Source organism: Cricetulus griseus, chromosome 3 (genome assembly GCF_003668045.3).
Source record: "Cricetulus griseus strain 17A/GY chromosome 3, alternate assembly CriGri-PICRH-1.0, whole genome shotgun sequence".
Classification (NCBI taxonomy): Eukaryota; Metazoa; Chordata; class Mammalia; order Rodentia; family Cricetidae; genus Cricetulus; species Cricetulus griseus.
In genome coordinates this window covers 156,744,729-156,759,119 of record NC_048596.1, presented here as the reverse complement: position 1 = coordinate 156,759,119, position 14,391 = coordinate 156,744,729, and the positions used below count along the sequence as shown (strand labels likewise).

The 14,391-nt window shown below is 39.5% G+C and overlaps 1 protein-coding gene across 1 annotated transcript in view; it reads left to right on the top strand.

The window, feature by feature from the left end:
- Positions 1-10,198, top strand: part of Usp38 (ubiquitin specific peptidase 38) — a 30,966-nt gene extending 20,768 nt beyond the window's left edge. The window contains exons 7-10 of the mRNA XM_027404873.2: positions 1,803-1,896; positions 3,019-3,125; positions 4,417-5,791; positions 8,956-10,198. Coding sequence (XP_027260674.1) covers positions 1,803-1,896; positions 3,019-3,125; positions 4,417-5,791; positions 8,956-9,120 — 1,741 coding nt within the window. The 3' untranslated portion in view covers positions 9,121-10,198. The remainder of the gene's footprint in view (positions 1-1,802; positions 1,897-3,018; positions 3,126-4,416; positions 5,792-8,955) is intronic.
- Positions 10,199-14,391: the final 4,193 nt, after the last annotated feature.

The window sequence follows — 14,391 nt, the reverse complement described above, 5'->3', positions numbered from 1 at the left end:
AACTTTGACCTTATGGACCAATGTATGTTGTACCTGTGACCTTATACCTCTGACAGCACTTGATATAAGCAGTCTTAAATTTTTCACAGTTCGGCCCAACATGGCCTCAAACTCAGGATTCTGCAGCCACAGCCCCTGAGGATCAGGGACTGCATGTGCACACCCTGCACACAGTTAGTCTTTGTGTTTTTATTTGAACATTGCTGCCCATAGTGGAATTTTTCTCTCTTTACTCAGAGCAAAATGAAATGAATAATCTATTATTGTCTTTGTGTGTCTTGTTATTGACTTTCTGCTCCCCCCCCCACACACACAGGGTTTCTCTGTGTAGCTTTGAAGTCTATCCTGGCACTTGCTCTGGAGACCAAGCTGGCCTGGAACTCAGAGATCCGCCTGCCTCTGCCGCCCGAGTACTGGCATTAAAGGCGTGCGCCACCAACTCCCGACTTGACTTTCTGCTTATTTTTTGTGTCCGATTTATATAAATTCTGTATGATAATCCTGTGGTGCTTGCTTTCTTCCAGTCATGTGATTCAAATTTATAATAGTACTTTATATTTTTTTTATATAGTCACATCTTTAATTTCTGTATTGTCTGGAATTAGACCTACCAAAAATGCACCTTTTATTTATTTTTTTAAAGATTTTATTTAATTATTATGTGTACAACATTCTGCTTCCATGTATATCTGCACACCAGAAGAGGGCACCAGATCTCATTATAGATGGCTGTGCTGGGAATTGAACTCAGGACCTCTGGAAGAGCAGTCAGTGCTCTTAACCTCTGAGCCATCTCTCCAGCCCTGCCCTTTTTATTTTTTTTAAGTAATTTTTTCTGATGTTTAACCAGTTATTCCTATACTATTTTTGTTTTTTCTTTTACACTCTTGTTGGTTTTGGGGGGGGGGTTGGTTTTTTTTTTTTTTTTTTTTTTTAGTGTACTCCCCTTTCCCTCCCTCCCTCCAGTGTTGGCCTGGAACTCACTCTGTTCCAGGCCCAGACTAGCTTAAACACATATATCCCCCCTCTGTCTCGTGAGTGTTAGATTACAGGTATATACCACCAAGCCTGGCCTGTATCACACTTCTTGTTTAAGATTTACTTTCACAGAGAGAGACAGAGAGAAATTCCAGTGTCTACAGAGGCTGTAGGATCCCCTGGAGCTGGAGTACAGGTAGCTGTGAGCTGCCTGACGTGGGTGCCAGGAACTGAACTCTGATCTTTCACTAGAGCAATGGAATCTTTAACAACTGAGCCTTCTCTCCAGCCCCCATAGTACACTTCCTTTTAACTTTATTTTCTCTGTTTTGGTGTTTTGCCTGCATGTCTGTCTGTGCCCCACTTTAGTGCCTGGTGCTGTGGAGTACAGAAGAGGGAATCAGAGCCCCTGAAACTACAGTTACAGATAGTGGAACCCAGGTCATCTGGAAGAGCAGCCAGGACTCTCCTACTCTTTTTAAATCACCCCAACTTTGTGATGTTTTCATAGCAGTGTATTTTTTACTCCCTTGATTATTTTGAATAATTTAAGTTCATTTTGTAAGTTAAAGTTAATGCTTTTAGCCTATTTATATTTGCTAACCCAGAAACTAGGAAATGTCAGCATGCAGACAGAGTCATGCATAGAAAGAGCCTATCCAGTATTGTCCTCCTTCACAGCATCACGTGTGTACTGTAACTGTTAGGTAAAGGCCACCCTGTAAGTCAGGTAACTGAGGATAATAATTCTCAAACCCAATTTCCTGTTAGCTTTGTAAGAAGTGCATGTGTGTGTATATATAACATATTTTGTTCTTTTTCAGTTTTAGAAGACAAGTGTTATCTTTAAATCTAAATGGGTGTAATTCGTTAATGAAAAAATTACAGCATCTTTTTGCCTTTTTGGCTCATACACAAGTGAGTATGTGTTTATGTGTAATATGTACATATTAGCTCCATGATAATGTTCTTTAAACCACATATCATATTGGGTCTTTTTAACTGATGGAATTATGTACACTGTTTTCCCTGTGGTAACAGATCCACCTGGGAATCCTCTGGTTCTGAGGTGGGCCTGCAGTGAGCTCAGGACCTGGCTGTGCTGTGTATATAGCAAGAAGAGGGAGGGATTGGGGAAGGGGGCTGTGCTTTAATGGTTTGGTTTGGGATTTGTTTTTTAGTTTATAGAAACTTAAACATATTGATATAATAATGAACAACTAAAGTAGTTTTGTGGTCTAGGCTTATTTGGTTTGTTTTGTTTTCATTTTTCAAGACAGGGTTTCTCTGTAGTTCAAGGCTAGCCTCGAACTCACATTCGCCCTTCTCAGTCAGGGCCCTGACCAATGTAAAGTTTTCTCTTACTGAGGGGGGGGGGGTGTTGCTTTATGCCACAAGTATTTAAAATATTGAGAGAATTCTGTATTTTCAGATCATAATCAGATGTTTTCATATGTCTACATTTCCGTTTGTGAAATCATCTGAGATTTGAGCCTGATGACCCCAGAGTTCATTTCAGCTGCCTTTGTACTTCTTAGAGAGAGAGGAGAGATTAGCAAGGTCCTAACCAGAGTGCTCCCATCCCACACGTGTATGACATACACCAGACAGCAGAAGTTCTCACACTACACACACACACACACACACAAACACACACACACACACACATTACTCTCACACTCAGTTTTTCATAGGTCTCAACACATGCATGTCATAGACATGTAAATATCAGGGGCAATATGTAAACAGCTAGTGACATCTGAGACCTGATGTGATCACCCTGCTATCCACTTGGCTCTTTGATCTGAGCAGGACCCTGAGCTTTTCTGGGCATCAGTTCTCTGCAGAATTCATTTGTGACTAAAGTTTGCTTGACATAAAAGTTTTCTGTGCCTCCAAATTGCACCCATGCCTGACAATTTGCAGTAGAAATGGAGTGCAGTAGAATTTTAAGTTAAGTTTATTAAGCGTCATGTTACAGGTCCAGTTACTGGTGTGCTATAAGAGTGACTTTGTTGCATTTTCCTTTCTGCTATCAAGAGGGAAGCCTACGCACCTCGGATATTTTTTGAGGCTTCCAGACCTCCATGGTTTACTCCCAGGTCACAGCAAGACTGCTCTGAGTACCTCAGGTTTCTGCTGGACAGGTACAGAGTATTTTAAACTTCATTTGAACTATGTCCTCTCTTGGTGCTTTAGCTCCACTTAATACTGGTTTTAGCTTTAAGGCACATTTTCAGAATTAATCTTTAAAAATAGCCTTGTGTTACTGCATGTTTCTAAGGTTTTCTTCGTTTCTAATTTGGTTTTGGTTTTAGAGAAGTACCTGTTACCAAAACATAGTATAAGATTCATAAGGGACTCCCCCAAAAAAAAAATCTGTCAAGCTCCCCTTTTTAACTACATATCTTTGGGAGCTCAGCTTTTCTTCACATATTTCATCTTTAAAAAGCAGATTATCAGTAAGGAAGGATGCAGTACAGACACCAGTGTCTGACTGTCTTGTGAAGCCAGATGCTTAGAATACTTACAAGTTGTGGAACAGTGCCGTTCATCTAAAAATGCTGCATATTATATCTGATGGATTCATTTTTAAATATATTGTTTTACATATTTGATTTTGTTTTTATATAGTAAATATCAATGTGTGTGTGAATGTATATATATGTAAATTGGTTACTTTTCCATTGCTTGATAAAATACCATGGCCAAGATCAGCTTAAAGGGAAAAGTTGATTTTTGCTCACAGTTGCAGAGAGCATGTCGTGTGTCAGGGCAGAGAAGGCATGGCAGCAGGAGTTTAAGGCCAGCAAAGAGAAGGGGCCAGGGCAGAGGGACTTCAAAGCCTCCCTCAGTAAGTCCAGCAAGGCTTCATTTATACCTCCTAAACGTTTTCGTTTTGGTTTTGGTTTTGGTTTTGGTTTTGGTTTTGGTTTTATGAATATAAAGGGGCCCTGAGACCAAAAATGTTTTAAGATCCAATTTATAAGGATTTGCTAAGTTATACTGGCTTGTTTGTTTGTTTGTTTTGTTTTGTTTTAGTAGCAATTAAACCTAGTATTGCAGTATATTTTTCTGTCTTCCTTTGACTAGTAAAGTTATTCAGTCTCGGAATAACTTCCTTCTTTCGGTACAGGCCATGGTTTCTTGGTACTAGGCTGCCAAGATATCCAACACATGGAGATACATGTGTGACAGCAGAGCAGCCAAGTATGTAACTGACTACATACAGTGTGGTGTGAGCTGTAAAACATCAGCACAGAGGAAGTGAAATGAGAGTGTAGTGATAGTCCTCTAAGGCTTTTCTTAGACTCTAACATTCATACTCCTGGTTAAAAGAGGAAAAAATGACTTTAAATTAACATTTCTGTAAGCCACCGAGGTTTCAAGATATAAACAACATTAAACGTAGCTATGTGATGGTGTCCCCTCCTGCAGGCTCCATGAAGAAGAGAAGATCCTGCGAGTTCAGTCCTCACAAGAGCCTTCTGAAACTGAAGGTCTGGGCTGCACTGACACTTCTTTACAAGAAGTAGCCAGTAAGGCAGCTGCAGGAACAGAGTCTCCTGGCACAAGTGACGGCGAGAAAACCTTAATAGAGAAAATGTTTGGAGGGAAGCTACGGACTCATATCTGCTGTCTGAACTGCAGGAGCACCTCACAGAAGGTGGAAGCCTTCACAGACCTTTCACTGGCCTTTTGTCCTGCCCCTTCTGTGGAAGACTTGTCGTCCTTTCAAGATCCAGCTTCGTTACCCAGTGTGCAAGATGATGGCCTAATGCAAACCACTGTGGCTGACCCAGAGGAAGAACCAGTAGTTTATAATCCAGCAACAGCTGCTTTCGTCTGTGACTCTGTTGTAAATCAAAGAATATTAGGCAGTCCTCCTGTTGAGTTTCACTGTACAGAAAACTCTTCTGTCCCTAGTGAATCTGCAAAGGTTGTCATCAGTAAAGATGTACCTCCAAATCCCGGAGGCGAAACCACACCTTCAGTAACTGACTTACTCAACTATTTTTTGGCTCCTGAGATTCTGACTGGTGACAACCAGTACTATTGTGAAAACTGTGCCTCTCTCCAAAATGCTGAGAAAACTATGCAAATCACAGAGGAGCCCGAGTACCTTATTCTTACGCTCCTAAGGTTCTCATATGATCAGAAGTACCATGTGAGAAGAAAAATTTTAGACAATGTGTCACTGCCACTGGTTTTGGAGTTGCCAGTTAAAAGAACTGCTTCCTTCTCTTCTTCCTTGTCAGAAAGTTGGTCTGTAGATGTTGACTTCACTGATATTAATGAGAACCTAGCTAAAAAATTAAAGCCTTCTACGACTGAAGAAGCTTTCTGCCCCAAATTAGTGCCCTACCTATTAAGTTCTGTTGTTGTGCACTCTGGTGTGTCCTCTGAAAGTGGACATTACTATTCTTATGCCAGAAACATCACAGGGACAGAGTCTTCATACCAGGTTTGCCCCCAGTCTGAACGTCTGGCATTAGCACACTCCCAGAGTTGTTTACTAGGGGGAGAAAGCCCCAGTACAGTCATTGAACAGGATTTGGAAAATAAGGAAATGTCACAAGAGTGGTTTTTATTTAATGACAGCAGGGTGACATTTACTTCGTTTCAGTCAGTCCAGAAAATCACAAGTAGGTTTCCAAAAGACACAGCTTACGTGCTTTTATACAAAAAACAGAGCAGTGCTAATGGCTTACGCAGTGACAATCCAGCCAGTGGCGTCTGGGTCAATGGAGATCCACCACTACAGAAGGAGCTGATGGATGCCATAACAAAGGACAACAAACTGTATTTACAGGTGAGTTGCAAATACAAGTGTCATTTCTGTACAGTATTAAATAGGAAGTTAATCTGATGCCCTGATTTTAAACTAGATGCATTTTCCAGTTTAAGTCTGGATTTATAAATTTCAACTCATTGTAAATGTAATGTGAAAGATGCCAATTGTATGCAATATAGAAGACTTTGTTTTTAATTACAAAACTCTGCCTCAGTTGTTTAGAGCTGCAAAAAATATCATTTTAATTAGAAAATATTGCAAGATCATGTCATACCGAAACAGAAAGTTTAATGAAATGTAAATGTCCTACCTCCCTTGTCCCTTGTTCCTGAGTTCTACCTGCAGGGACAACAGCTGCTATGTTTTTCTTTACTGGGGGAGTGGTGCCCATGTGGAAGTCAGGACAGCTTTGTAGAACCAATTCTTACCTCCTGCCTTTTCATGGGGTCAGCACCACAGACTCTCTGAATCACCTCACCAGACCACAGCTAAATTTGATGCTAATTCCTGCAGGCTCTTTTCCTAGTATTTTATGGAAAACTTATTGACATTTAGATGAATCAGATGAAGAACTAAAATGATCATGTGAAGGAGGTTTGTTCCTCAAGGATCTGCACCAGAGCCACCACATTTATTTAGGAAAAGCTGCTGAGATGAATTTATCTTTGAATATATTGTTTTCAAGAAACTGTTTCCTTGGCCAGTTGGTGCCTTTAATCCCAGCACTTGGTAGGCAGAGGCAGGCGGATCTCTGAGTTCGAGGCCAGCCTGGTCTCCAGAGCAAGTGCCAGGATAGGCACCAAAGCTACACAGAGAAACCCTGTCTCGAAAAACAAAAAAAAAAAAAAAAAAAAAAAAAAAAAAAAAAAAAAAAAAATTTCCTTTAAATGTTTATCAGTCTTTCTGAGTATTTGTGAAATTTTCCAATTTCTGTCAACAAAAAGAGCCAGCAGAAGCTAGGAGCCAAGGTGGTGCGTGCATGCCTGCAAGCCCAGGCCTAAGGAGCTAGAACAGGAAGATTGCCGGTTGGAGACCTCATATGCCACATAAGGAAACCCTGTCCCCAAAACAAACAAAGATCAGTAATTTGTAGATAAAATTACAGTACTAATAAAAAAAGGGGCTAGTTCAAGTAATTTTATGAGCTTAAGTGGTAACTTTCTTGAAGTTTAGTGTGTTAAGGTCACAGAACCCATAAGATATTAGAAGAGAAGAAATGAGCCATTAGTACTGTTTTTTTTTTTTAATATTTTATTTATTTATTATGTCTTCTGCCTGCATGCCAGCAGAGGGCACCAGATCTCATTCAAGGTGGTTGTGAGCCACCATGTGGTTGCTGGGAATTGAACTCAGGACCTCTGGAAGAGCAGTCAGTGCTCTTAACCGCTGAGCCATCTCTCCAGCCCCTAGTACTGATTTTTATGAGAAGTTATTTTTTAGTTGCTTTCAAATTTACTGAATTATAAAATATCCAAAGGATGATATATGATACATTTTAAAGGGGTATGACAATGTTCTAAAGTGCTACAAAAATTAATTAACTTTACAAAATAATTAGAATTTTAGAACTGGACTGATTACCACTAATAAATACCTATTCTTGTGGCTTAATATCCAGGTAAAAGACATAGGATATATCCATTCATCTCTTCCTGACCTTGTGTCACTTAACATTGTAAATCACCACAATTTACAATGTGGAAGGAAGAGCAGAAAGCTGGTTGCAATAGAAAAATCTGTAACATAAAATGTTTGCTGCAAGACCCACTATATAGGGCTGGAGAGATGGCTCAGAGGGTAAGAGCACTGACTGCTCTTCCAGAGGTCCTGAGTTCAATTCCCAGCTACCACATGGTGGCTCACAACTATCCGTTATGAGATCTGGTGCCCTCTTCTGGTGTGCAGATATACATGGAAGCAGAATGTTATATACATAATAAATAAATAAATAAATAAATAAATAAATAAATAAATTATTTAAAAAAAAAAAAAGACCCACCATATATAGCCTTCCCTTCTGAAGTAAACAGATTATCAGTGTTGAGATGTTTATCAGATATGAAGGAACTGGCAGGCATGTTTTATAGCCACAGCTACTCCTACTTGGAATGCAGTCCAGATCCACGGGTTTTTCTGGCTTCCCCATTCCCTTTGGCCTCGTGGTATTTGAGCGTAAGCACTTGAACATAAGCACCATGCTTTTCTGTTCTTTCAGGGTCCAGTTTTACCCCTACCACATGAACCTGCCATTATCTATTCAAGGTTGTTCTTTGTAAAACTGAATAATGACCTTTTTAAATTTTTTACTTTTTTTCTTTGTATGAGCATATGTGTATGTATGTGTGTTCACATGTAGAAGTGAGAGAACAGTTTGTGGGAGTCATCACTTTACCATGTGGATTCTAGAGATAACTAGTCATCAGGCCATTTTACCTTCCCAGTAACTAATAATGTTCTATAATAAGAGTATTAGGATTTATTAAGCACCTAACATGGATGTGGCACATAGACAAATATGTCTGGTTTCCTGGTAAACCGTCTAATCAACTAGTAGGAGAGAGTTCTAAGTCCGACTGTAGAAATGATTGCTTCATTTTACTTATCAGTCTTCTGTGAGATCTGCCTGCCTCTTTTAGTAATCTAAAGAAGCAGTAGGGAAAATCCAGACATTAGTGATTTCTGATCTGTTGTACTCACACATTTCCAAAGTGGATTATAGCTGTTAAAGAATTCCACTCTTGTTATATCAGTGAGTTTTGCAGGAGTTCCCCTTCCTCTGTGGTTAAGTACAATAGTAGCAGTGGCTTTAGGGGTCTGGCACTCCACAGTTACACGTGGAATTTGCCCCCTCTACTTTGTTTCCTCCATTTGTGTACTAAGTGATAACTACTTAGCAAAGATAGATGTCAGTTTTTTCTTACTTTATTTTTGAGTTTTCAAGACAGAGTTTCTTTGAGAAGCCCTGGGTGTTCTCACTGTCTACACTGTCCTAAAACTCAGAGATCCACCTGCCTCTGCCTCCCGAGCTGGGATCAAAGGCATGTGACACTATGCCTGGCTTGATACCAATATTTTCAAATGAAGGATGCTTGGTAAAGAGTAAGACAGTTTTAGAATATTTGTATATGTGCTGTACTCATCCATTGTATTTAGATTTTTAATTTCATATACATTACTTTTAGGAACAAGAGTTGAATGCTCGAGCCCGGGCCCTCCAAGCTGCATCTGCTTCATGTTCATTCCGGCCCAATGGATTTGATGACAATGATCCACCAGGGAGCTGTGGGCCAGCCGGTGGAGGGGGCGGAGGAGGAGGATTTAATACAGTTGGCAGACTCGTATTTTGACCCTGAGAGAATTGAAAATGCATCTGGTCACAAAACATCTAATACTATGGCTGTTAAAATGTCAGGCTGTAACCAATAGCATATCTTTTATTTTTCTTTTCATTAGACCTGAATACTTTAAGAAACACACTCAATGGTTGTTTTATTTTCTTGAAATACAAAATGCATCATGGAAAAAAAAAATCTACCTCTTAAACTTCCATTTGCATTTATGGTTAGACGTGCTTGACCAAAAATGTTCAAGAGGAAAAAGTTATACCTGGTCCCTAATTAAGCTGCATTAAATTTGGTAGAAGGATTTAAATGGTGTAGTTTCAGTTTTACTGAACAAAAAAATAATCCATTTAGCATTCTTTATAAAAGAATTGATGCTAAAGGATACACACACACACACACACACACACACACACACACACACACACACACACACGTTGTTTTAAGAAAGATGAAAATCTTTGTTTCTGGTAGAATTACCCTGTTTTTAAATTCAAGTCTTTGAAAACAATAGAGATGACCAGGCTCTGGAGGCAATGGTAGTTTAAACTTCTCCTGCCAGACTTTGGGCCTTCTGCTTCTGCTGTCCTCAGCACTGCTCTTAGTTTCAAGAACTAAGTCTTTTAAGTGGTTACACACACACACACAGTGAGTGAATTTACAGAAGGTGCATGGCCCTATAGGGCAGTGTTTTTTAACCTAACTTTGTAGTATTTCCAGTTGTCCATGGACTTTAAAATCCTGTTTCAGGGAGTGTATGTATCTCCTGTGTATTTCAAAGGAGGTGAGTCCTGTATGTGCCTTGCAGTACTGTATTCAAAAATAGGTATATTTGGCTGCAGAAAGTTTTCTAAAACAAAATGTTAGGAAGTAATTTTTGTGCTAACATTAAAATTATAATTTTTTAAAGGTATTAGATTTTTTTCAGAAGTAAAATCTGATGGTTCTAAAGCAGTAAGTATAATGGTAAATTTCTAACTTTTAGAAAAATTCAGAGGAATGAAGCTAGTTTAAGTAAAAAAATCAATTGATTTGTTACTTAATCCTCAAAACATTAAACATTGATAACATTTTTAGAGTTGTATATTTGGGATTTATTTTTTTTCTCTGAGACACATACCTTACACTGTTTCTGCTTCATAAAGCCTGTGAATGCCTCCCCTCGCCATCCTTACTATCCTTTTTTGATTCTGGAGTGTTCCTTGTGTGGGTGGAGTGTGGGTGGAGTAGGGGGTTCTTTTTCTTTTCTTTTAGCCAGGAAACTGGAAACATGTCAGTCCTCCTGGGTCTTCATTATACAGTATTCAAGCCTTGTCACAGACACCCTTCTTCCTGGCTGTTTTAACATATCCATGAGCATGTATTGTTCTGAGGATTGGTCGCATATTTATTTTGAAAACACTTTAAGGAAATAATGGCCTTTGGTGACTTGAGGTTTATCTTTTTCCCAAGCTTTTGTGGCAATGATTAAAAACAACTCCTAATCTTCATCCTGCTGTCCCCCACCCCTACCTGTTTCCAGTCACCAGGAAGACTCTGAAAACAGCCTGTTAGAGCTGGCTTCCGCCAGTCCTGAGTTAGCCTGTGTTCAGTTAGCCACAGGCTGAATGGTAACTTCTAACCAGATTGTGTCAAACTTAGCATTTGCTGAAATTGCATAAAATTGGGTGAAGGTGCTTCTGGAACTTCCACAAAGGCAATAAGCCCCCAGTTTTTACCTGTGGGGCTATCTTGTATTTCAAGGATTTTATGTGTGTCAAAGCATGATTACACTCTGGGCGTTGGTGGTGCATGCCTTTAATCCCAGCAGTGGCAGGTGATCTCTGAGTTCAAGGCCAGCCCTGGTCTACAGAGGGAGTTCCGGGACAGGCTCCAAAACAATACAGAGAAACCCTGTCTGGAAACACTTCCCCCACCCCCCCCAAAAAAAAAACATGATTGCAAATAAGAATGTTTAAATTCTAGTAATAATACTAGGATTGTGCAAATTTTAGTTGGATAACCAGTACCAAAGTTGAGGGCTTTAAGATGAGAATGTCAAGCACTAATAGCTTGCTGGATTTCATATCTTTGGAAAGTGAGAAGCCCATTCAGCTGAAGTTAATAAAGTGGTGCCCTGAGCTGCCCTTCCCCTCACACATCTGCTACTGCTGCCTCATTTATACACTACCACTGGCCGGGCCTGTCTGTCTCCTTTCCCTCCATCCCCTTTCCATGCCCTTTGTAGATGTTGAGAATCGAATGTTAAAGGCTGGCCAGAGGACCATTGTTATATTTGTTCCGTTTCAGTGCAAGACAGCTCAAATGAAAATGCCCATCTCAAAATACAAAGCTAGACATGGAAGTCTGTGCTTCTGGAAGATGTCTCTTGATATATTGCAAAAGTTGGAATATTTTTCCATGAAGAAATATGCAGGAAAGAAAATATAGAGAGAGCATGGTCTTGCAAGCCCATTTAATATGTCCATAGTGGGTGCATGTACAACTCTGACTCCTGATATTTACATAGCCAGTTGGAAGATGATCCCGGCTCATTCTCCAAACATCATCTTTCATTTGAGTAGCAGAACCTTTCTATACCTTAAGATGCTGCTAGAGTCCGTTGATGGAGAGACAAGAACCCCTCATTGTGTCTTAGAGGTCCTAAGATCCTTCTGACAGCAGCCCATTAAATCACATCTGGTAAGAAAAAAAATTCAGTCTTAAAACGGTAATTATGGGGTCAGTGTAAGAAGGTGCCTGCCACAGATTCTGAGGACCTGACTTCAATCTGCAGGATCCACATGGTGGAAAGAACCAGCTTCTCCCAGCTGTCTTCTGACCTCCACACACATGCCCTGGCACAAGCACACCCACCCACAACATGTGCACACTAGAGATAAAGTGTATGATTTTCTTTGCTCCTTTATTCCTTATGATGGCGTTACCTACAAAAATACTTCTTTTTACATCCTACCCCTTTATTTCTATCCTATAAATGAAGATTGGATGCCCAGCACAGTGTAAGGAAAAAAAAGTGGGTAAGGTACAGTCTGTTCGGTTACTAGAAGTCACCACTTTGGCATTTGTTTTGTTGGAGGTGTGTACATTACATAGTATACTCTGTTACATGCACTCTAGAGCTCTTTTTAAGGGAGTGTTTCAAAGTAACTGATGCCGTACATTTGGTTTTTTTGTTTTGTTTTTAAGACCTTACATATTTAATACAGTGTGTTACCCCTGTACAAATGGAAAAAAAATGGAAGTTCAACATTTCTAGACCAGTATGGCTGTTAATTTCTGTACTATGCCAACTCAACACGGTAAACTGGGATACTTTTTTCCAAAGTTGACAGCACAGCTTAAGTTTCCAAAAATTCAAATTGTGTGTGTGTGTGTGTGTGTGTGTGTGTGTGTGTGTATTATATATATATATATATATATAATAGCAATATGTTATGTATCAATAGCAGAAGCAGCTTTTCCAGGTTCTGCAGTCATTTGAACAAAATTGTAGAGGCATCCAGCACACTCCATTAAAAAAAAAAAGTAAAAAAAAACAAAATCCCAGAAAACAGCACAGTTCTGTTACTCTTGTGGTACCTGGCACCAATTTTTTTCTTTTTAATTAGCTTCTCAGTCATCATCTGGAAGGAAACCATTCTGAGCAACATCATTAAAAACAGCTCTGATAAAGCACAGTCACTACTATGTATCATAAAGCAGGTCCACATATGAGTGAGTACATATCATGTTTGTCTTTTTGTGATTGGGTTACCTCGCTCAGAATGGTTTCTTCTAGTTCCATCCATTTTCCTGAAAATTTCAAGATTCCATTGCTTTTTTCTGCTGTGTAGTACTCCATTGTGTAAATGTACCACATTTTCTCTATCCATTCTTCAGTTGAGGAGCATCTAGGCTGCTTCCAGTTTCTGGCTATTACAAATAATGCTGCTATGAACATGGTTGAACAGATGTCCTTGTTATATGAATGTGCTTTTGGGTATATGCCTAGGAGTGGAATTGCTGGATCTTGTGGTAGACTCATTCCCATTTTCTTGAGGAGTCGCCATACTGATTTCCACAGTGGCTGTACAAGTTGGCACTCCCACCAGCAGTGGAGGAGTGTTCCTCTTTCTCCGCATCCTCTCCAGCATAAACTGTCATTAGTGTTTTTGATTTTAGCCATTCTGACAGGAGTAACATGGTATCTCAGAGGATGCCGTACATTTGTACGTAGCGTCTTTTCTCAAGAATGCTGTGTGTTAGAGCTGGGGTATAATTCAGCTGGCAGAGTGCTTGCCTGGCATTTGAAAATCCTTGGGTTTTATTTGGAACACCCACCTATAAACCAGTCTTAGTGGCCCACATCTTTAAACTCAGTGGATGCAAGAGAATCAGAAGTTCAAGGTTGTCCTTGGCTACATAGTGAGTTCACGGCCAGCCTGGGACAAAGAAGATCCTTTAAAAAAAAGAAAAGAAAAAGAATATTGTTCTTTATATATTTCACTGTTTATAGTATTTTGTATCTACTAAGTTTGGATTTCTGAAACTAATCCTGAGGTGGAAAAGGTTACGTTATCTGTTTTATTTTAAAATACCCAGGAAGTGATGACTGTTAATAAAACTTGGATGACATCTCCTGGAAGAGTAAGACTATCTCAGATGATGTCCTGTAACTGAGGTTTAAGTGCAGCACCAAGGAAGTCAGAATTAGAAGACACCTTAAATGAAACAATACACTGTTCACATAGTGAACAAATCTGTCAGACTGTCTACTGCTTCACTGTTGGGCCTATTTCATTTTGCTTAGTTAATTTTCTACTGAATCCTTTTTTAAAAAATGGCTTTTGTTTTTGTTTTAAATTCAAAGTAAACTGCTTTTTAAAAATAGTATGTCGGACTGCAGCTTTCCCAGGCAAAGATGAATTCCTATAGAAGTAACTTTCAAAGAAATGAAAATTAACATTTCTATAAACAACAGTCATTATGTAAAACCTTTAGCCCAGTGTTACATAACCAGTGTGGATTTAACATTAAAAATAGAATCTAAGAGTCAGCCAAGTGTACTGCTAGCTCTTGTCAGTGTCTGTTAGAGCCTGCAGTTGTTTTTCTCTTAGTAGGTAGATTTCACCTTGAGCTACACACCAACACAAGCAACCATATACATGCCCCTCTTTGTTGATTTGGGGTGTATGAAACGTTTGCTTTCACTTGTTATATTAGTGGGGGTGGCTTGGGGTTTTGGTTTGTTTTCCACATTGCTCTCTTGTTAAAATCACTTGGAAGCCAGGTGTA